We start from the raw sequence: 23,744 nt of genomic DNA, 5'->3' as shown, positions 1-23,744 counted from the left end.
GAATTCTCAAAGTTAGGCAGAATTCTCAAAATTAGACAGAATTCTATCAAAGCAAATGAATCAAGTCCAAGTTTAAGACTTTAAACGGTGATGAATATGGGCCCTGGGTGGAGTCCTGGGTGAGCAAATTAGGAATGTCGTAAATTACCTTTTTTCTAGTTATATTCGTCGTGAAACGTAGCATCAATAAGCCTTCTACACCTGCAGACCTCTCTACAATTTTTGAGCAATATAAACTTACTTTAACTTTAGCCATGATAAAGTGTCTATTAATTGTTCCTCGGTCTTAGTTTTATCACCAAAAAAACTAAATTTTGAAAGTATTGTTCTGTTGCTTTAATCGTATCACTGTTTGTTCTCATCGCGGACTAAATAGAAGTGTAATTAAAAAGCCTCTCCTTAATAAAAGAAATAATCAGCAAGCGGTTGAGGACTCTGACCACAAACAGCATCTGTCAAGTGCACGGAAACCATAAGTAAGCAGTAACTAATGAACTATCGAAATATTGTTTATCTGTCGGGACTTATAACCGTGCTTGCAAAAGGACATACCCCGTTTAACTGAAATAACACCGTGCACCTTTCCCAGACTATATAATATATAAAGTTGCCGTTAGACCTAAGTGGTAACAGAGTGACTTTTAACAAGTATCTACTTTGCTTTATTACAGACGGCGTATGTCTCACACCAGGATGCGTCATGGCAGGTAATAACAATTTCATAACTCAGCCAATAGCAGGTACATTTTCTATAAAGATAAAACAATTCATAGAGAGCATTGTTACATGATTGTATTAACTTTACAATAATTTAAAGGGAAAACGTTTTTGTAAAACTGATTTCGATGCATAATACTTTTAAAAAGCTCAAACATTGGCTGCAGTACTTTTATATCATATTAAATGTTCTTTCACATGTAATTATATTTGATATTAACCAGTATACATTATCATGTTCTAGCTGCACGTGTTATGGGGGCAATGGATATGAAGGTAAATCCATGCGACGATTTTTACCAGTTTGCATGTGGAACGTGGGTTCGACAGCACGTGATTCCAGAGGATAAAAGTTCATATGGTACATTTACAAAACTCAGGGATGATGTATCTGTCATCGTGAAGTGTAAGAAAATAAAAGTCATTTCTTAGTTCGTTTATTTCTGCCATTGTTTCCTCATTTATGGAAAGCCCATTACTTCAACTGAGGACCAGACACCGATTTCCTGTATCATTGAAGGTTCCATCCACAACGCCAAAATAAATACATCTGCGGATGGCTCTTTAATTCTTTTTGTTTTCTGTACTTGTAATATGTGTCGATACTAGAGGGCCTGACGGTAGTTGCATTTCCAATACCGTCCATGAACAGGCTTAACAAAACCAAGCTTACATCATTTTTATATATGATGTGTCGGGTGACCTTTTCTGTATTGAAAGGTTCTTCAGTATGGGCAGCTTTGTATCATTGTTTTATTTTCTTGTGCTATATTCATATGGAGGATGTTAACTGACATCATATTACCATACTTTCATTTCTAGACTGATGATTTCTGTCCATAGATTTACATAATGAGAATATGTACTATGCTTCTTACATATTTTTACCCTTACCCTGCTATATTTCTATAATGGACTGGTCCATCTTTCAATATGGACAGTACCACTTATTATTCAAAGGGGTTTTCACTGAAACTTTACTGACTGAATAGCGAACAGTGCAGACCATGATCAGACTGCACGGATGTGCAGGCTGATCTTGGTCTGCACTGGTCGCAAAGGCAGAACCACTTGCCGCCAGCAGGCTAAGGGTTAATTAGCACTATACAAACCTGTTTTTCCGATAATCAATTGCACTGCACATAACTTACAACCCTAATTAAAGTTATTTTGATTGCTGTTATAGCTGTACTGGAAGAGTCTAATGCTGATGCCGATCCAGACGCTGTCACGAAAGCAAGAAATTATTACAAAGCTTGTACAAATGAAGGTAAGGGAACAAAACCAGTTTTCTTACAGTAACACTTATCATTCAAAAGTCATACATGTTGCAGATTGTATATACATTCAATACAAATGATTAAAATATATGAAAATATTCTACCTACACCTGGGCAGAACCACCGAACTCCTGCAAGCTAGCTGGATGGCTTTCTCACTCGGGGCATTGAATTCTTCATGTGAGGAAGCCCTCTAACTGACTTATGAAAGGTCGGTTGTTCCATTCATGTGTCCGTTCGTGATCGAATAAATAACGGAGGGGCACCTGATGTCTTCCTTCACCATCAAAGCTTGAAAGTTGCTATATGACCTATAATTGTGTCGGTGCAACGTTAAACCCAACAATACAAACACGAAACCAATCACATTATTTTAGCAAAAATATAGTTAAGCATAAGTTTAATAAACTTTTGCGAGTTTGTTACTGCCGTAAAACGGACTAAAAAGCTAACTCGAATATTTGATTGCAGATAAGATAGAAGAACGAGGGTTGACCTTCATACATCAGTATATGGAAGGGTTTGGTGGCTGGCCAGTACTTGGATCAAAGGCCGGTGGAAAGTGGAATCAGAGTTCATTCAACCTTGAAGATTTGCTCATTTATACAAGAAAGGGAACAAATTACATACCCCTTATTGATGTCGGGGTTACCCAGGATGACAAAAATCCAACAAAACATATCCTTTATGTAAGTGCGTTATGTATCCTTATATACCCTCTTAATTTGTAGTTTTATTATCCAGGCTTATATACCCTCTAAATTTGTAGTTCCGTTCTTCAGCCTTATATACCCTCTAAATTTGTAGTTCTATTATCCAGCCTTATATACCCTCTAAATTTGTAGTTCCGTTCTTCAGCCTCATATATCCTCTTAATTTATAGTTCTATTATCCAGGCTTATATACCCTCTAAATTTGTAGTTTCGTTCTTCAGCCTTGTATACCCTTTAAATTTGTATTTCTGTTATCTGGGTCCATATGCCCTGTAAGTTTGTAGTTCTGTTATATAGGCCCATGTATCCTCTAAATTGTAGTTTTGTTATCTAGGCTGATATACCCTCTTAGTTTGTATTTCAGTAATCTAGGCTCATAGAGCCTCGACATTTCTGGTTCTGTTATCTAGGCTGATATACCCTCTTAGTTTGTATTCCAGTAATCTAGGCTCATAGAGCCTCGACATTTCTGGTTCTGTTATCTAGGCTGATATACCCTCTTAGTTTGTATTTCAGTAATCTAGGCTCATAGAGCCTCGACATTTCTGGTTCTGTTATCTAGGCTGATATACCCTCTTAGTTTGTAGTTCTGGTATCCAAGCTTATATACCTTCTAAATTTATAGTTCTGTTGCTATTAGAGCCTGGAAAATTACTATCAAGAAAATTACCATGGAATTTATACTTCTGCAAAAGTTTAGTACATTTTTCAATTTATAGATCGATCAACCCGACTTAGGAATGCCAAGCCGTGATTATTATCTTAAAGGACGTGACGATAAGACACTGATGGCTTACCAGACCATGATTCAAGACAGTGCTGTTGCTTTTGGAGCTAATATCGCTGATGCTTCTAATGATGCTAAAGAAATAGTTGACTTGGAAATAGAACTTGCAAATGTAAGGTTGTTCAGAATGTTTGCTAATTAGAATAGGATGTTTATGTTTGGTACTTGGCTCTGTGTTCCAGATTATTACATGTAATATAAAAAGTTTGCATATTCTTTTGTCTTGAATTAGTTTGCGTGATTTACTCTGAATTAAATTGCATTAATGGAAGACTTTATTTTATAGAGACTAAAGTTGAATGTTCCCTTTATTTATGAGTTTACAAATATTAAAGGTAAGACAGAGTCAAGTGTACTCGTTGTCAGAGTGAATGATAAGAGTATGCGCCTGATATATTAACTATTTCTTTGTGTCATGCACAACTTTTCAGATTACTGTTCCCAAAGAAGAAAGAAGAGATCCAGAAAAATTGTACAACAAGATGACACTTGGAGAACTGGGCAACAATTTTACAGGGGTAAAAATAAACAAATAAAAAAAATAAATAAATAAAATGGCAAAGACAGTTGGCTTTCTAAAATGTCTAAAGTTAAAGGGTTGCCAGTTTGTTAATCTTCCGTTAAGGATAACATGGTGTAATAGCCATATTCCATATCTTGTAACTGGATGGTAATATTTAAATGAAATTTGGTCACTTTAAAGACATTCAAAATAAAAAACGTTTCACCGAGAGATTTTTCGAATTTTATCATTTTTAGGGGAGATAATCGGTATTGAAGTTAACATTGATGCCTATGGGAAATATATAATTTCTTTGATTATGAGAATCTGAGCTTGAGTTTCGAGAAAATTTTGTGGTAGATAGCTGCATTATATGATTCTGATACAAATATCAAAAAGAAATCTAAAATTCCCCATAGGGAAAAGGAGAAAAATATTTTTCTGATTTTCAGGGGAGATAACTCATGAAAAACCAAAATTATAAGGGGAGGTTATCTAAAGGAAATTTTTGAGAACTTCTGTCACTATATAACTTGTTAATATGCACCTTATTTCTATCGTTGACATTTTCAAAGCTTACATTATCAAGTTGTATGTACGTCTTTGGTGAAATTGAGGCTTATTACGGGTAGTCATCCTTAAGTTAATTAAACGACAATCAGGGTAGAAATAATATACGTTAAAAGTACACGCATGCAATGGTGTTCATTATCATATCGATAAATATGAAAACGATGCATGTACATTAACCGACAAGTACAGTGTTTTACGAGAGCAAGCTTTATTAGTATTCAAATAATGTATATACCTTTAAGTACGTGACCGGTGCCCCATTCGATGAAGGCAAACTTCGCTAGCCTGGTAAGTTCGCTTTAAGCCATAGATATTAATAAGATATTTGGTTTGTAAAATTGTTTAGCAGTCGTCTAACTCTTTGGTTAAAATTGGCCCAGTTCGGGGGTTATTGTCTTTAAATATACTCAGAAAAACTTTATTAACCGTCTTGTCTGAAGTTACAAGACCCAGAGTTTAGATGTATGGTATCGTTTAGTGGCCCTCTTCCAAGTGTCTTCAAATTGAATTCTTGGGGTCAAAATAAACCAGGCCCTTTGGTTAACTTTCTTACATACACTTAAATAGAAAAAAAAACACGTTTAAAAATCTTCTTGTTCATAGCCGGAAGTTTTTTAGCTGGGATATTTGACAAATTTGTGTTGCAGTCCTTTACCAGTTTTGTTAAAATCCTGTCTGGAATCAAAGTTGGCCTTGGACATTGTATATAAGAAATACTTTAAATATCTTCCTGTCTTAAACCTCAAGAGCTTAAATGTTTGACGTGTAACATAGTGTAGCGGTCCTCTTGCAAGTGATTTCAAATCATGCCTTTGCAGTTAATCTTGGCCCCGCCCGCTGGTCACTTATTTGTATAAGAAAAAACGTTAAAACCCTTGTTTTATTATGAAAATAAAAAACATAAGAAAAAGAGAAAAATATCTCCTTTCCTGAAGCTGCTAAACCCGGTGTTTAGATATTAGGTATATAGCGTCGTGTAACGATCCAGTTAGAACCAGGTATGTTCAAATCATGAGTGGTTTCACCTATTGAGTTACTTAATATTTAGGAACAACTTTAACACTCTTCTTATGCCAAACTTCTAAGCTTAGAGCTTAAGTATTTGACATGTAGCATTGTGTAGATGCACTCTAACTGATTTACCCATTTGGGTCAGGATCGATGGAGGGTAAATATAGCCATCTTGATGCTTTATTGCTACAGGTTTTTATCTAAATTTGCTGAGGTAATACTGTAACAAGGTGAACATGATCTCGGAGTATATAAAGTAACGGCCCCACGTTTGGCGCCAAATGTCTATGGGCGTCAAATATCTAAGGATGAAAAATTGTGCAGCCAGACTGGGCTTGAACCCGGGACCTCGGAATATAGTTTCGATGCTCAACGGCCACCTACACACTTTCTCCCCGTTTAGGTAATCAAATCTGTAAGATGCGTCTATTATAAAAGGTGTAAAACAACATCGAATTGACCACGTGTTTCTGCAGTTGACTACCACAGGTCTTGATATCTATTCACTTCAGGTAGAATGGACGAAACTTATTCGAGGCATGATGCAGCATGTCGGATTATCACTGGATGATTCTGAACCTGTTCTCGCCATTGCTCCTCCATTCCTCGAGAAAATTGGAAATCTTATCCAAAGATACTCTTCTAGGTATGTATATAACTTTCATAGATATTACTTCTGTGGGTGAAACAAGTTTTCCATTTTTTGCATAACTCATATTATTTCAATGTTCTTGTTGTTTGATGTTTGAAGCAACCTGTCATTTATATCTTTCCGCTACAGTTTCTTTTCGTACCGGGCCTATTTTGCAATGCATGGTTCTGGCTGTGTTTCGGGTGTTCTGTGTTCTACCCTAATTTTTCATTTTTTAAAAGTATTCAATTTGCATCTATTTTGTTTCAAACAATCACTAGATAGTTTGGTTAGAAAAATACATAAATATTTGACTGAATGACAAAATGTTCAAAATAAAATTATCTAAAAATATTAGACTTTTGTGAATCTCGATTATGTAAAGGTTTGAAAATGCTTTGGAATCTAGCGATACCATTTATTATTTTTATATATAAAACAAATACCATTCAATGTTTCAGGGTCATTGCGAACTATGTAGTATCCAGACGAGTTTTAGGAAAAACGTTTTACCTTCCAAAAGAATTTACGGATATCAAGTTGAAATACAGAAAGGTATATCGTTTATTGTGTAAGCTTTCTATACCCCTTAACATGACCTTTAGGGGATAGGAGTATGTTCGGCCAGTTGATTCGTTGAAAAAAGTTTTTAATTACTTCTACTTTTTTAATAGATTCAAATAAAATTTCAATATCATAATGTGTAGATGAGCCTGGTATTTTCTTTTCAGGTTTGGTAAAATATTTGCAGAGTTTTATGCCCTTGAACCGAGACAAAGTGTGTACTCTGACATAATTGGTACATTGGAGTTTGTGGCACGAACTACTTAAGCACTTTCAAAGCGAATTTAGTGAACCATTTCACGCATAATCAACATGGCGTGTAGATGTGCGTAACACAATTTTGTCTAAGGTTGATCAGAGGATTGCAGATTCATACCCCCTTTGTCATAGCCAAAACGTTTGGCACTTGAGACTTTAAATTTGTGGCTTAAACTACTTTCACATCGTCAATAGGATTCCAAAGAAATTTCACGCACATGATCACAAACAAGAGCAAATATAGATGTCAGGGATTGACATAAGTAGGTTGGAGCAGGGCATAACACCGTCTCCCTTCAAATTTGTGGAAGAAATTACCCAATGAAACTTCATACATATGATGACAAAGAAATGTTGTGTGTGACCTATTATTTTGGGATTGGGAAGAGGGGTTGGGGCAGCCATACATGATACAACCCAAATATCATTTCATAAATTTCAGTCCTATTTAAAATTCATCTTGTTCTCTTCTGTAACCCCCTCCCCCCCCCCCCCCCCCCCACCACACACACACACACCTTTTACCCTTTACCTTCACTTTTATATTGTTCACATAATTAAAACGTTCCTGAAGCAACCTGTCTGCTATTAATTTCCACTACAGTTTCTGTTTGTGTTTGGCCTACTTTGTCGTGTTTTGATAATTGTAAATCCGGCTGTGTTTGCTGTGTATAGTATTTTCAGGGAGTCGATTTTTATCTTCTAGATTTCGAAGTAAGTGTTTGTACAGAATCCAAAACTACTTGGTTCGTTAAGTACCCGTCGTTACAGAGTCATATGAACGCTGTTTTTTAACTGACCGTGGTTGGAGAAAACGGGACACTCGGTTCGTTACCTGCTGTTAAACTCACTAACATAATTAAGCGCATAAGATTGTTTTCCTTTTTTTCAGGTTCTAACTGGGTCAGCAACAGAGCCCCCTCGGTGGCAGTCTTGCTCTGACAATGTAAAGGACACGATGCCAGAAGTTGTTGGCCGATTGTTCGTTGCAGATGCCTTTAAAAAAGATGCTAAAACCGACGTAGGTGAATTTCAGTGGAACTTCATGTCAAGGGACTCTTGTTTTATGATGATAAGTAAAGGCGCCAGTCATCTAGTGGCTTGTACTTGAAATAAGACAAAATTCCATAAACAAGTCTGTATTCAGATATCTTGTAATGATTATGGCTTGAGAACGTTTCAGGAAAATAACAATTTATATGTTGTGATACTTTATAAACAACGATCTTAGTCAAAGTTGGACGTAGCATGCTAACACAGTTGTTAAACTTTTTATATTTGTAGGTATTAGATTTAGTTGGAAAACTCAGGATAGCATTTAAAGGTATGATAGACAACCTACCATGGATGGAAAGTGCGACAAAACAAGTTGCAAAAGAAAAGGTACAAAATGCTAAAATGAACGATAACATGCATTCAAAAAGAACTTTCATTCAAAGATATGAATAGATGTAACATATTCTATACAATATTTGTCCTTCTCGTTTAGTTGGTAGTGTTATCTGTAATTTCTTTTAAAAATAATTTCCAATGTTGCAATGAATTTCTTGTTTCAGGCTGATTACATTGAGCCAAGAATTGGGTACTCGGACCTTGTCTATAACGACACTGCTCTTAATATACTGAACGAAAATGTAAGTGATATTTTTATAAAACTTTAGCCTGCTCAAGTTCTAAAAGGGATTGGTCCATCATTCAATCTGGGCAATACCAATTGTTTAATAAAGCGGCGTGTACTGAAAATTTACTGACTGAATAGCGAACAGTGCAGACCATTACCAAACGGACGTGCAGGCTGATCTTGGTCTTCGCTGACCTTGAAGGCAGAATCACTTGCCGCCAGCAGTCTAAAGGTTAATTGTAGCCATATAAAACACATATCAAACTGTAATATTTTAATTATTAGTTTCTGATGAGCCATTTTGTTTCATAATTGTTTAAAAGGCGTACCAGACAAAATAAACACTCTCTAACATGTTGATGAGATAAAAATTAATTTCTTCTTGTCCTTTGTATATCTGCTTGGAATATAACTTGAACACTGTTATAGGTTACGGTAAGACATTTTGAACAATTTTACTAGCTTCTGATAGTATGAAATAATTTTGTTTTGAAAAATTCTTTCAGCAAAAAATCAAGTATAATGTACTTTTTACCTTAAAAACAATTGAGAAATCTATAAAATGATATTTGGGCCGTTCCATGACAAACCAGTATTAGTGACTAAAATCAAATAACGAAATATTTATGAGTAACTTTTTTTACCTTAATATCTGAAAATTTGAAGAAATTACCTTCACTATTTCAAAACTTACAATGCTTTCAATTAAGTCAGAGAAGGCATTTAAAGCATTGATGTTAAGAATGCCATGAAAACAGTATGACGTCGTTGTGCATGATATGATTTTTTTTTTCATGTGATTGTTACGACAAATTATGTATACCATTAAGTAAACATCATACAGCTGAATACGTTGAAACAATTTAAAATGACTGTTACACCTCTACATTTTCATGGTACTTTGGTATTTCGGTTGCCGTAACAAGAGAAATAACATTTATTTGTAAAATATGGTAGAATTTGATTTACAGTTAATTAACTGAAAACCTTTTACAGTACTTAAAACTATTTATTCTGCAATTTTTATCTGATGTTACTAAAACAGGTTTTCTCGCTGAATGGCTATATGTCAATGATTGAACAAATGTCGGTTTTCAACCACGGCAGTACATATGTATCTATTTATTTATTTTTAATGGACGGCGAAACTGTAAATTTTAAATGAGACTGTAAAGTTCTTATTTTTAAATGAATATTCATGAAATAGTTGAATACTCACTATACAGTACATTAAATGACTATATGCTGACTACAGTTCACGGTGTATGCTGATGATCCATTGAGAACGTTGATCAGTGCAGGAGAGGCCGCTGTCATAAAACGACTTTATGATCTCAGGAAAGACGTTGACAAGAATGAGTAAGAGAATTCTAACTACAGTTTGGCTTATATATAGAAAGAAAATATGCTTAGAGTTCTGATGTGGAAATTAATTAATGCTTGTTAAACATCTTCAGTCATGTTTTTTACAAATATGCAAAAAATGTGTTTTTTAAACTTCCATTTGGCACCTAACTGTATAAACAAGAAATATTTCTACACCCAGTATATAAATATACGTGTTGATAATTTATTTGGTTGACAGAAATTGCACTGCACAATTGTCTGGAATAGCTTCTGTGTATTGTTTATGGATTAGTAGGTAAAGTCAAACTTATATCCTTTACGTGTGTAAGAGATTCACCTGGAGGGGATTACTTTTATTTACACTGTCTCGTGTCTTTGGAACATGGTGGGGGTAAGAGTGAGGTTGGGTGCGCACCATAAACCGGTTTAAACTCCCCAGTGGTGTTTTTGCCACTGACCGTTCCAAGGCGGTGCCCCACTGTGTTCCTTTGTTTGTTCGTTTTGTCCTCTTGTGTAGGCTTTGTGTGTGTGTGTGTGTGTGTGTGTGTGTGTGTGTGTGTGTTCCTTTGTTTGTTCGTTTTGTCCTAATGTGTTGGCTGTGTGTGTGTGTGTGTGTGGTGCACGCGTCTGCGTGCTGTAGGTTTCGTTTTGGGGAGGCTGCGTTTTTGGTGCGTGACATTCCCTGTTTGATATTTGTCTTTTTTTTAAGTTTTATTTAACCGTTACACAGTCTGTGTATTGAATTCAGCACAAATCGTCACAGAAAAATATATCCTGTAAATAATGTTAGTAAGTCAGTATTGGTTTATACATCTTTTCTTTTGCAAAACTCGCGGGTGATCTTCTCGATTCTGCTGTTTCAGTTGGGATATGTCTCCAGCCACAGTGAATGCCTACTACAACCCAGAAACCAATCAAATCAGTATGATTAATTTTCTTTTACACATTTTTCGTATACGATTTGTATTTTCTGTTTTCATTTTTAACTCCCGTTTTGGTCAAGTGACATAACTTCTGTAGTATTATTTCGCAGAAAATTTAATGTTTTATGATAGCAGTTTCCTTTGCAAGTGAATTTTATTACTTAAACTATCTTACACTTTTATCGAGATATTTTTCTGCGTGGATCAGTGAGCTGTTGATAATATATCAATGTCGTTTTACTTTATGTTTGTCTTCAATTGAATTTCAGCATTTCCAGCAGCCATACTTCAACCGCCATTCTATACACATGATCAGCCAGCGTAAGTCTACTTTGCTATGTTTATTAAAAGAAAAATCTGCAAGTTTCACGAAACGGTGGTGGTTTGATAGTTAACTGGGTACATTTTACACTATTTTGTCCATGGCGGTGTTTCAGTAAATACAAATCTGGTACATTTGCACTGTTTTATCCATGGTGAAGTTTTAATAATTGAGAATCGGGTATATATTTCATTGTTTTCCACGGAAGCGTCTCAATGTATAAAATGTGCATCAGGTATATTTTACACGGCATAAAGTCTTAATTGTAACGAGCTGGTGCGATACAAATTCCTGCCTTTCGGAAATACTTTTGCTCTTACTTCGTCTTGTAATAAAGTCATTTTATTATAAATATGGAATGGTTGAAAACTTACAAAACTGTTAGTTGAACACAACATATTTCTAGTCCTTTGCTAAAGACAAACAGTATAGTAAGACGCACACCTTCTGATTAATTCCAAGAAATGCTAAACATCACTGTCAAATTGAGGTTGAGAAATATATCCTGTACGAATTTACAAAGACGTTTACTAGGGTTTACTTTAAGCATATATATTTCTTATTGTTAAAATAATCAGTTATATTTCACAGGTATCTCAATTATGGCGGTATAGGTTATGTTATTGGACACGAAATTACTCATGGTTTCGATGATCAAGGTATGATAGTGAAACAAAAAACACATTTTCTTTATATTATCACTGGACGTAGGAAGTCTATATACGCCACGAACATTGATTAGAGTTAGGGTTTCCCATACAGTCTGTCATTTTTATATAAGATAAAGGATATAGTTCACTTAAGCCGTATATGGCCTAAATAATTTGGATTTTATTTTAATTTGTTATAATTAGAAAACATATACATTGTTTGCTACCAGAATGCTTATCCTGTATAGTGAATTCAGTTATTTAAGAAACAGATTTACTATTTCGACCAAAACATGTCACTGCATATTTCTGAAATCACTGATGTTTTAAAAAAAAACTGAGCATTTTTTGCCATATTTAGGTCACACAAGTGTGTTTTAGTAGTGAGCACACTCAGGGACCACAAAAAATATATTGACCATACCTCCAGCTTCTTTCACAGAATGTATGGTCATTTTTATTGTGGTCGACAGCTGTGCTCATACTGAGAATTTCTAATTTCTTCAAAAATTTAGTATAACACCGACAGTTTTCCGTACCCTTAATGTTAAAGGTATTTTCATTTACATCAGATATTTTTTTTTTTGATAATGAAGAATTTGTAAAATAGTTCATGCAGTTTGATAAATCAATACTTCTTGATGGAAGAAAACTTGTTCTTCACTCCATTTTGAGACTTTCAGTTTTTAGGCCATTTTTAGGCATGAGTGAACCTTCTCCTTTGTATCTAAAAATGGTAGAAAATTGCATAGCCCAGAAGCGACTGGGACGAATAATGTAAAGGGAACTAAATATATAACTCCAATTAAATGTTCATATGTAGTTCTAGAAGAAAACTGCAAAATGAAGTATTTTAGTGAATAATGTCTATTAGACATTGAAGAGAAAATCACTGTTTCAGATGTATCAATTCGATTCTAACACTTTGTCAAGCATTACTATCGAATTATTGACGGCATTATCCAAATATTAGCCTGTTTTGTGCGAATGTTTTCAAGCGCGTGCCAATGACGTTTGATGCAATGACGTAATAGTTGTGACGTACAAACAGTGATTCAAACTCCAACGCAGTGATCTCCCTTGCCGCTTCGCTCATCAAATCAATGAGCGAAGCGGCAAGGGAGATCACTGCGTTGGAGTTTGACAGTGATTGTATTCAATAATAGCGTCACAGTTTTAGTCTTATTTGTTTGATAGGAAAACAACTCGGATCGTATTGTTGATATCGATCTTTTTTTCCTATTAGAGATTTCAGGAAAAAGTTCAGATTTCTTTTTAATAATGATTGTTTATCGCATGTTAAAGGTCGACTGTATGATAAATCTGGTAACTTGCACAACTGGTGGTCAGATACCGACGCCGAAAAGTTCAAAGCTCGAGCTCAATGCATAATTGACCAGTATAGTAACTTTACAGTACCAGGAACAGGGGGTATGACGGTAAGCACTTCCACAGTTATACAATAAAAGTATATTTTACAAGTACGAGTATAAGCTCATTGTATGAATTTGGTAATATAACATTTATATGCAAATTTTGTAGACTGAAAACTGATGGAAATGGGGCCTTTGTTGCCGAGTGGTTAAGGTCACAGACTTCAAATCACATGCCCCTTTCAGCTGTGTGCTCAAACCTAGATCGGGGCGTTGAATTCTTCATGTGAGGAAGCAATCTAGCTGGCTTATGGAAGATCGATGATTCTACTTAAGTCCCCGCCGGTGATGAAATATTGCAACAAAGGTCACCTTGGCTGCATCTCCACCATCAAAAGCTTAAAAGTCGCCATATGACCTATATTATGTCGGTAGCATTAAACCCCCCCAAAAAATACAAAATAAGACAAAAAAATGGTAAAGAAAATATCGAGCAAACCTGTAGATCGCAAAGCGGGATAAACACCCCTATATGAATTCATTTGTAAATTTAATTGATGATAAACGTTTTTGTTTTTGGTATAAGATTTAAATATATATTACTTACTATGCTTACTTCAATTAAGAATATATATTGCAGCTGAATGGGGTGAACACACAAGGTGAAAACATAGCTGACAATGGTGGAATCAAGGAAAGTTTTCAGGTAAGTGCTGACAACAGGGGCTGCAGTAACAAAGTACTGATGAGTGGATTTTGATGGGTCTGTAAGCTCAGGTTTTAGTTTAAATGTATGTTTCTTTGTTTTCGTTTTTTGGGTTTAACGCCGTTTTTCAACAGTGTTTCAGTCATGTAACGGCGGGCAGTTAACTTAACCAGTGTTCCTGGATTCTATACCAGTACTAACCTGTTCTCCGCAAGTAACTGCCAACTTCCCCACATGAATTATCAGAGGTGGAGGACGAATGATTTCAGACACAATGTCTCTTATCAAATCGTGACGGAGAACATACTCCCCGCCCGGGGATCGAACTCGCGACCCTGCGATCTGTAGACCGATGCTCTCCATACTGAGCTAAGCGGGAGGGCCCTTTAAATGTATGTGCTGATAAACAATGTAGTAAAATGTATGGTAATGGTAGAATTAAATGGTAAAACTATTTATGGCACGTGTTGCTGATGGGATTTCTCGGAATCTTTTAAGGTATAAAAAGTGAGGAAGCCCTAAAACTATATTTTTCGTTCTCTCGTGTAGGCGTATTTTTATATAGGACACGTATCATACATCAACTCTTACCTTTCACCTTTGAAATGGAAAATATTTATAGCGGAACTCTTTGTTGCGAAAAGTCCGATTGTTCGATTGTACCAGTGTTGCTAAAACGCAGCCTTTGTAGTCTTCATATTACATGTAGCATTTGAAATTATTTTTTACACTTTTCACAGGCGTATCGTGAGTGGGTTAAAACAAGCCGCCAAGGTAAGGAAGAGGATAAATTACCTGGAATGGATTATACACCAAATCAATTGTATTTCCTTAATGCAGCACAGGTGCGTATTTTACAAATGCATTTAAATTTTGTTTTAACATGATTCTCACTTGCATTTCAGCTTTACTAAAAAGTATCAGTTTGATACTTATAATTCCAAGACAGCTGAGAAATTGAATAGTTTTTAATTTATCTGCAACAGCAAGCCTTGAACTAAATTACAGGGTGTATTGTTTATATCTAGTTGGTAGTGTTGTTTTGTATTTCTGAGTAGCACATATATGATGAGGAACTGACCTCTTTGTAAGCAAGACAAATTACACATTGTCATTTGAAGTAATGCTTAGCCTCTGTTTGACAGAACTATTATTTTTACTTGTTTACAATTACATACATTTATGTCAGCTTAATCTGACTGTTAAGTACAGTGAACTCTTAACCAATTACATATACCTATGTTTTCAGCGTTCACTTCACTTTCAGAGAAGCTCGTAAACGGAGTTGTGTTTTCAGCTTCAAAGTTTAAACATCATTGTATTTAAGATATTATCGTTTGGTCTTGGGTTATAAAATTGGTGTTGGAGACCTGACTCATGATTGGCCAACGGCAGGATTCATTCAAAACCGAAACGTTTAGATATATCCGACTATAAATACCCTTAAATCATTTTATTTGGATAGAATAAATTATAATAGTAGTATTTCATGAGGGCAATAATTTGTATATTTCTACAGAAAAAAAACAATTTTATTTGTTCATTTGAATTTAATTTCATCTTTTGACTAAACCTCGAAATCGACGATAATTAGACTTCTAAGAGTAATATTGAATCTACTGCAAACATAAAAAGTTTCACAGCAAGCGTCCAAAGCACCAACTGATCAGCAATTCCTGATTTCTTTTATCTCCCTATTTTGTAATAGGTATGGTGCGAAAATATGAGAGACCAAGCCAAAGTTGAACGTATTTTGACTGATCCCCACAGTATAGATATGTTCAGGTATATTTATATCAGAAATATCAATGTGTGCTAATTTTCGTCGTTGTGCTTTGTTTTTCCTATCCTTCTTCATTCGGCTTCTGAAATGAAAATTTGGACGGTGAATTATTTGTTTTGATATAGAAATTTCATACAGTAAACACTTTGTTTTATCTTTTATATATTTACTACAGCTCTTGACGACTTTTAGCAATCCCGCAATGTCAGTGACAACTTTCAAATTTACATTCAAGGCCGCATGAAGTAAAGATAGAATTTTCTTCTTTCTTTCAGTTTTTGATGCTGTTATAAGGCTGCAGTGCTAGTATTAGATAGATTCCAGATACAATTATAATATTTTTATTGCCTTAAATGTACTAAAACAGGTATGGTGTGATAATATGAGAGATGCAGCAAAGGTGGAACGTATATTGACTGATCCTCATAGCATAAAAATGTTCAGGTACACCGATCTGCACAAAAAGACCCATCTCAAGCTTATTGTGTCGTGCTCTTTGTTGTTTAGAAAGTGGCTACTTGGATAAAAATTTGTCTTATTTTTTATCAATAGAAAATACGGCCAGATTTAGGGTTTAGATACAGGGATGGCATATTTCGGTTAATGTTTCAACGGGGTTGTTGATAACGACAACAATGTTACTTGCAAATATACAATATAAAAATGGAAACTCTACAGGTGGCCCAATACGACAGAAATGAAAACGTTACATGCTCAGTTTGATTGAGCCTTCTCATTGAACAGGTCGACACTCGTGGAACAGGTCGACTAACACGACAAAAATGAAAATATTGCAGGCTTGATTTGATTGAGATTCCCATGGAACAGGTCGCCCCTACACGACAAAAATAGAAATATTGCAGGCTCAGTTTGATTGAGCCTATTCATGGAAGCATTCTTTCCCCTTAGAACTTTGACTGGGATATTAAACAGTAATGTGAATACATAGGAATTAGGTTTCTTCTTACAATTTAACATACGGATAATTGGCCATGATTTTCATAATATATAATGCCAAATTATTATTCAAGTTGCCATGAAAGCTAGTGAATAGAATTCTTCAACATTTTTATTGCACATCTATGGAAATAATAGTGGAGAAAATCTTGCTACACTCAGAAGGTGCATTGATTTCACATTAGTTCTTCAAACTTTTACATTATAATTAATTTCGTTGACGTCTGTTACGCAATATAAATCAGATATGGTGTATCGACATGAGAAATCAACAAAAAATAGAGCGAATTCTAACGGACCCTCATAGTATTCAAGAATTCAGGTAGTTAAAAGGTCACAATTTTGTGTCCTTCTAGTGCTGCAATTGACAGTCTCTGAATAAAAAGTATGATAAAATAGTATACTAAAATGCTCTATGTCAGAGCTAAAAAGCTGTAGTTGAAGAAAGAAGATAGTTCTATAGAGAAACTGTTCTAAATTACTTTTAAAAATTTTGACGATAATAACTTATTACATCAAATACATTTGCAGCGCTAGAAATCGAAAGGAGCTTTTTCTCTAAACGAACATTTTACTTTCTTCAGGATATTTACTAGGATTTCTTGTCTTTCACGATGTATTTTGTATTGTTTTTCTCTTCCTTTTTATGCCCCCGAAGGGAGGCATATTAGTTTTCAACTGTCCGTCCATTCGTTAGTTAGTTCGTTCGTTAGTCACAACGTTAACTTTTTGCATGAAGGCACTTTACTCGCGAACCACTGCACCCAGGACCTTCAAACTTCACATGCTGATAGTACTTATTGAGTACACCACCCCTACTGACTTTGTGGTCACCAAGTCAAAGGTCACAGGGGCCAACATTAACTTTTTGCATGAAGGCACTTTACTCGCAATCCACTTCACTCAGGACCTTCAAACTTTACATGCTGATAGTACTTTACGGGTACACCAACCCTACTGACTTTGGGGTCACCAGGTCAAAGGTCAAGGTCACAGGGGCCAATGTTAACTTTTTGCATGAAGGCACTTTACATGCGAACCACTTCACCAAGGACCTTCAAACTTCATATGCTGATAGTACTTATTGCGTACACCACCCCTACTGACTTTGGGGTCACCAGGTCAAAGGTCACAGGGGCCAACATTAACTTTTTGCATGAAGGCACTTTACTCGCGAACCACTTCACCCAGGACCTTCAAACTTTACATGCTGATAGTACTTTATGAGTACACCAACCCTACTGACTTTGGGGTCACCAGGTCAATGTCACAGGGGCCAACGTTAACTTTTTGCATGAAGGCACTTTACTTGCGAACCACTGCACCCAGGACCTTCAAACTTCTCATGCTGATAGTACTTATTGAGTACACCCCTCCTACTGACTTTGGGGTCACCAGGTCAAAGGTCAAGGTCACAGGGGCCAACATTAACTTTTTGCATGAAGGCACTTTACTCGCAATCCACTTCATCCAGGACCTTCAAACTTTACTTGCTGATAGTACTTTACAAGTACACCATCCCTACTGCTTTAGGCTCACCAGGTCAAAGGACAAGGTCACAGGGGCCAAGGTTAACTTTTTGCATGAAGGCACTTTACATGTGAACCACTTCACCCAGGACCTTCAAACTTCACATGCTGATAGTACTTATTGAGTACACCATCCCTACTGACTTTGGGGTCACCAGGTCAAAGGTCACAGGGGCCAACATTAACTTTTTGCATGAAGGCACTTTACTCGCGAACCACTTCACCCAGGACCTTCAAACTTTACATGCTGATAATACTATATGAGTACACCACCCCTACGGACTTTGGGGTCACCAGGTCAAATGTCAAGGTGCTGCGGGGGCATTTGTCACCATTAGTGACAGCTCTTGTTTTCATAATATTTACCTCAATACTGTCCTATAGCTTTTATTTATCTTTCATTTCTCTTTGTTTGTCAATTTGCATCTTCTTGCAGATTGTATGCTTTATATTATGTAAATGATGGTTTGTACAATTTGCAAGATGAATGTCTTTTGACTTCATGTTTACAAAATATTTTCAGTCTCGGCTAAGTTTGTTAATGAGTCTTTGTCATTTATATTTGTATGGCATGTTTAAATTTATATGTTAAGTTAATGACTATTTGCAAGTGACTAATGTATTCAGTATTGATAGCCTGTCATAACTTGAATTTAATCCTGAATTTCAAGGAAAATTTGCTGTCAAAATAACGATCTCAAACTCAGCGGAGACCGAGAAATGTTTTGTGAACATGGAGCCTGGAGATATTTCTTTAAACATTTCCGTAACAAACATTTATAATACACTGCCATAAATCTGGGACATTGTGTACTTTTATGACTTAGTTTTGCAATTAAGGAAGTTAAAATTATCTATATACGGACGGAGATACAAACATTAAGTTGCTCAATTCATTCAGTACTAAATAATTTGTTTTAACACGTGTCTATCACATCATCATAAATTTAATTAATATACATTTTTGGGAAAATTTAGCCAACTCCCGTTTGAATATTGTAGATATCCTTTTTCCAGCAAAACAATCCACATAGTAAAAATGAGTATAAGATTCCATTGCAATGACATTGTGCATTTAACACTTATAAATGGCTTTTGTTGGAAGACAACAAAAAATTAGCCTTAATAGTCGCGAATCAATTGCAAATGACGTAGAAAGCAATTTTCGTTAAAAAGTAACCGTTAATTTAGCATTGTGTTTTAAATTCTGGTCTGTTTTTATCAACTGTGCCTGTTCTTGGCTAAAAAAGCCCATTTTGTCTCTCGAATGCCAAGGTTTGTGCCAATTTTTGTTTTCTAGACCTACGCAATAGAGTGCAAAACAAACAAATGCAGATAAAGTATCATATTGCAAAAATTATAATAAAGTTATCATAGGGTTTCAATTTCATCCAGATTGTAGTTTAAAGTAAATGTCCGTATTTTGTATAAACTGTATATTTCTCCATGAATCTTCGTACAATGTTTAGTATTGCATAGTTCTTAAAATGAAGAAGAAGCAATCTAGATAAATATGAAAAAAAATCTTTTAGATGTAACGTAAATTTAGCGCGTACAGGATATTATTTTGTCACTTTGAGATTGGCATAAAGTTAAATATATTTGAAAAAAGAAAATATTTTAGAAGACACATGTTTCTTGATGTTAAATGCCGATTTCAGTCTTCGAAATAAGGTAGTAACTGGTAATATGAAATAGGCATAGCTATGTGAGACAGTACTATAAGCAAAAGTACATTTTATGTAGATATAGAGGAATTAGGATTTAGTGTTTTCAAGCCAATGGTAAGTTTAATTATCTACAAACTTTCAGATTTGGTGTGATGAATCTAGAAATGAAGATAAAATTTTATCTATTTATGCATCTAGACATAGTATTACAAAATACAGGTACAACGCGTGTGCTTGGTGGCATGCATTATACATATAGACATTTTATTGCAAAACGGGAGCTATCTTGGAGGCTATTAATATCCTCAACACCACTTTGATACAGGGAAAATAGCTGACAAAACTACTGACTCCGATTTTTAATTCGCATATCGACATGATAAAGAGAAGTTAATACTAGTTATGTGAAAATCCTTCCAGTGTTTAGAAGATTTGAAATGGAAACGAACTAAACTTAATGGTAACCTTGACCTTGGACCTAGACTACGCTTGCCTGGGTTTAAAATGGTCCTGTAAATATTTTGATGATTATCGCCTATACGTAATAAACGGTTTCAGAAATCTGCATTCGTAAAGGAATTACGGACAGACGGACCGTCCGACGAAAGGCTGTGACTAATATAGCATTAAAGGTGCACGGGCACGGCTTGTGTAAGGAAAAACATATGCATGTGCTATGCATTTTGATATAGTATTATAAAAAAAGTACAATGCTTGTGTTTGTTCAGTGCTTAAGAATGCATGTTTTATTGGTCGGTCATACTTTTATTAACTACAACCTTATGGGAGATATTAAAATGGTTCCTCAAAACGTGGGCCTTTTCCTTCTGACGTTGTTAGAAAGCTAAGTGAGGTTATCTTTAATATATTAATTTTCGATGCGTTATTTTAGTTGATCAAAAAATGAACGTTTGTTTAAACTAAATGGCACTATAAGTAAAGTTGTATATAACTGCATAAAGAACATTTGTGTTCTGGTCAAGAAGAATTTTAGTGCGGATACACAGAGAAAAACACAGTGCATGCAAATTTTGTGTTTTGTAAATGGGTGCATGCCTCCCAAATTATCTTATCAGCGAAAAGTGCATGTTGTAGTTCTTGTCGTTGTAGTGATTAAATGCAGACATCATTGGTAGAAGTATTTTATTCAAATAAAATTTGTAAGCGGATCCTTTGGTGATCGCAGAATGAAAACATGCCCATTAACAGCAGACCTGGTCTGATTCAAGAGTCTGTTCACGAGAGGCAGCGAAAAGTTTTAACAGCGGAGTTTTGTTTTTTAAACATGACACGAATGAAATTTACGATCCCAAAAGACCGAAACATATAGCAATACTGAGTCCATGCACCGCATGTTGTTGTTTTTTTTTAACTTATTTATGTTAGGTCAACTGTGATAAAAACTTCTAGGTTACTTGAACCACTCTCGAGTTCGCATCCTGGAAAAACCATAACTGTAGTCCTTATGAGAAGGTGTTACTGTGACTCAAGGGTTGAGCGGCCGACACCTTAACCACTATACTTCCTTAAACCAAGTAGAGTTAACCTCCGCTCATAGATTTCATTATTGTGTGTGAGGATTACCTGTTTACCTTATTGTTCGATGAAAACAACCCAATTCTGTCATGTTTTCTTTTTTGTTCATAAACATGAAATCCATAAGATATATGTATAAAATAATACGCGCGAGGAGTGTTGCAATTTTCGTTACCTGTCACGAACAAACTCATAAAACTGTGTCTGTTATTATTTTGCTTGGTTACATTCTTTTGCTTTCAAAGAAATTTCTGACAGGTTTTACTAATGTACGTATACATTAATATGACCGTATTTATTAAGATAATATAATTTCATGACAAATATTCAACTTTTAGTGCAGAAAAATTCGAATTCGTCTTGGTATTGGGCACAATAGTTATTATTTACTTTGATGACGCTACAGTGAACGATTAAAATTGAGCCGCGCCATGAGAAAACCAATATAGTGGCTTTGCGACCAGCATGGATCCAGACCAGCCTGCGCATCTGGATCCATGCTGGTCGCAAAGCCACTATGTTGGTTTTCTCATGGCGCGGCTCAATTGGTTTGTATCTTGAGATGTTTAAATATTCAAACTGAAAATATCAGTGATTTTGTTTCAAATGTAAGAGTGAAAAAAATATTTGGTAAACTCCTACTTAAAAGTATCGAACTAGTTCATTTGTTTGTAACATTGAAATATGTTTCACTTGTAGCCATCATGCTTAGCTTGCTGGTAAGATATTGTATATTGGTGTTCGCCCGGTGAAGGCTATTTCCGATATTTCACAGGAACAAATACCCTCGTTTAATAATAATTTATGTTTGTGTGAAGAATTAGTATGTTTAAAATCATACCAAAGTATGAACACTTTTATGTAATATTTTTTACGGAATTTAATTTGTAACATTAATGGTAGACTATATAGATATGTTTTAATAATAATAAAAAAAACATTTAAAGTAAATATTGCAATGCCATAATTTCTTAAATGAATATGTATAACTTCTTTTTATTATAATTGGAAATAAATCTTTATTAATTTTACTAATGCTTACTTTAATTAAGCTGACTTCAGACGAATGAATTCTCTTATTAAATTTTTTGATATATTCATCACTGACGATCTTTCGATTGTATTTATAATAGTGTTTTGCTGTTTACACTTGTAGAGTATACGGACCTATGCAAAACTTTGACGAGTTTTCCAAAGCCTGGAAATGCCCTGTTGGATCCTACATGAACCCATCTAACAAGTGTTCAGTTTGGTAGGCAAGGGAGACGTAAAACGTTGCGACATTCTACAATTGGAAGGAGGCTTTAAATGTCGTCTGCTATAAGAAATATTGACCATTTGATCAGTGCAAACATTTTTATGACTTTTAAAATGAAGATTTTTTGTACATTAAAATTCAATTTTAACAATATATTTGTTTAAGTTTTAATTCTCCACTGTAAAATGCGCGAAACAAAGTTCAGACTATGTATAAGATAAACGTGAAAGTATCAGCTGATTTATTTTTTAAATATTCCCATTTCCATGCATTTAAAAATTGTGTTTGTAACAGAGTCATATATGCTGCATAGAAAACAAGTGTTCGATGTAGAAATATGTTCAGTGAGCGCTGTATAAAAGCATTTCTATACGACTGGAAAGCATAAACGCCGTAATAGTGTTTCTTTCCGTCGGCTGTATTGAGTATATAGAGAAATTGCATTCTAATGACTGTCAAAAGAAATCAGAGGGTTTGAAATTATCAGTGCTTGTGATGGCATTTTATTGGAAGTTTGCATTTGAAAACTTGCTGTTCCACTTAAAGCATGTGCTAAATGGGATTAGTTAAACAGTGTACATCATGCGGGAAACACAAGACAGTTGATGATATTTGGTGTTGACATTCACAGTCACCTCCGGAAATATGTTATCATGTCTTTCTCTCTTTGGATTCAAGCATTTTTTCTATGAAAGATTGTTTGTGTTGAACAATTAATCGGCAGGCAGAGGGACGGTCTGTCGGATGCCATAAATATATTTTGCGGTTTTGTGTCTCAAAGTGAAAGTCATTAGATATTCCCTTTACCATTTCAAGTCGTTGCCGTAATTATGTAATAATGTCTCAGTCAGACTTTCAGATGTTTGATAAATAAATTTTCTTTTTAAAAAATATGGTTGTATTACCCGATGGTCTTAGGAACGGTTTCGTAGACGCCATGAATATTATGTAAGTCTTCGGGGAATTAAGTGCGATTTGTCGTCAAGTTCGTATATTTTTTCTGACATTTACAGTCACTACAGGAAATATTTTA

General features: G+C 35.1%; 1 protein-coding gene across 6 annotated transcripts; it reads left to right on the top strand.

Moving 5' to 3' along the window:
- Window positions 1-582: 582 nt before the first annotated feature.
- On the top strand, window positions 583-22,946 carry LOC123526157 (neprilysin-4-like). Of its 6 annotated transcripts, none has more exons than XR_008366949.1 (21): window positions 583-707; window positions 962-1,123; window positions 1,904-1,987; window positions 2,469-2,686; window positions 3,430-3,609; window positions 3,929-4,015; window positions 6,096-6,229; window positions 6,676-6,769; window positions 7,929-8,057; window positions 8,321-8,419; window positions 8,593-8,670; window positions 9,913-10,016; window positions 10,868-10,926; window positions 11,197-11,248; window positions 11,841-11,908; window positions 13,205-13,338; window positions 13,913-13,978; window positions 14,719-14,823; window positions 15,687-15,763; window positions 16,964-17,040; window positions 22,610-22,946. XR_008366949.1 is itself a non-coding variant. In XM_053522825.1 (21 exons), exons 1-21 carry the CDS (start codon window positions 701-703, stop codon window positions 22,678-22,680), a joined length of 2,085 nt encoding a protein of 694 aa, XP_053378800.1. In that variant the 5' UTR covers window positions 583-700; the 3' UTR covers window positions 22,681-22,946. The 6 variants fall into 6 exon arrangements, 5 of the variants coding, with proteins under 5 accessions (XP_053378800.1, XP_053378804.1, XP_053378802.1 ...); XM_053522825.1 differs by lacking the exon at window positions 16,964-17,040 and adding an exon at window positions 20,060-20,136; XM_053522829.1 differs by lacking the exons at window positions 15,687-15,763; window positions 16,964-17,040 and adding an exon at window positions 20,060-20,136.
- The last annotated feature ends 798 nt before the right edge of the window (window positions 22,947-23,744 follow it).

Source organism: Mercenaria mercenaria, chromosome 14 (genome assembly GCF_021730395.1).
Source record: "Mercenaria mercenaria strain notata chromosome 14, MADL_Memer_1, whole genome shotgun sequence".
NCBI lineage: Eukaryota > Metazoa > Mollusca > Bivalvia > Venerida > Veneridae > Mercenaria > Mercenaria mercenaria.
Note: the sequence above shows the minus strand (reverse complement) of the source record. Positions and strands in the feature narration are given on the sequence as shown.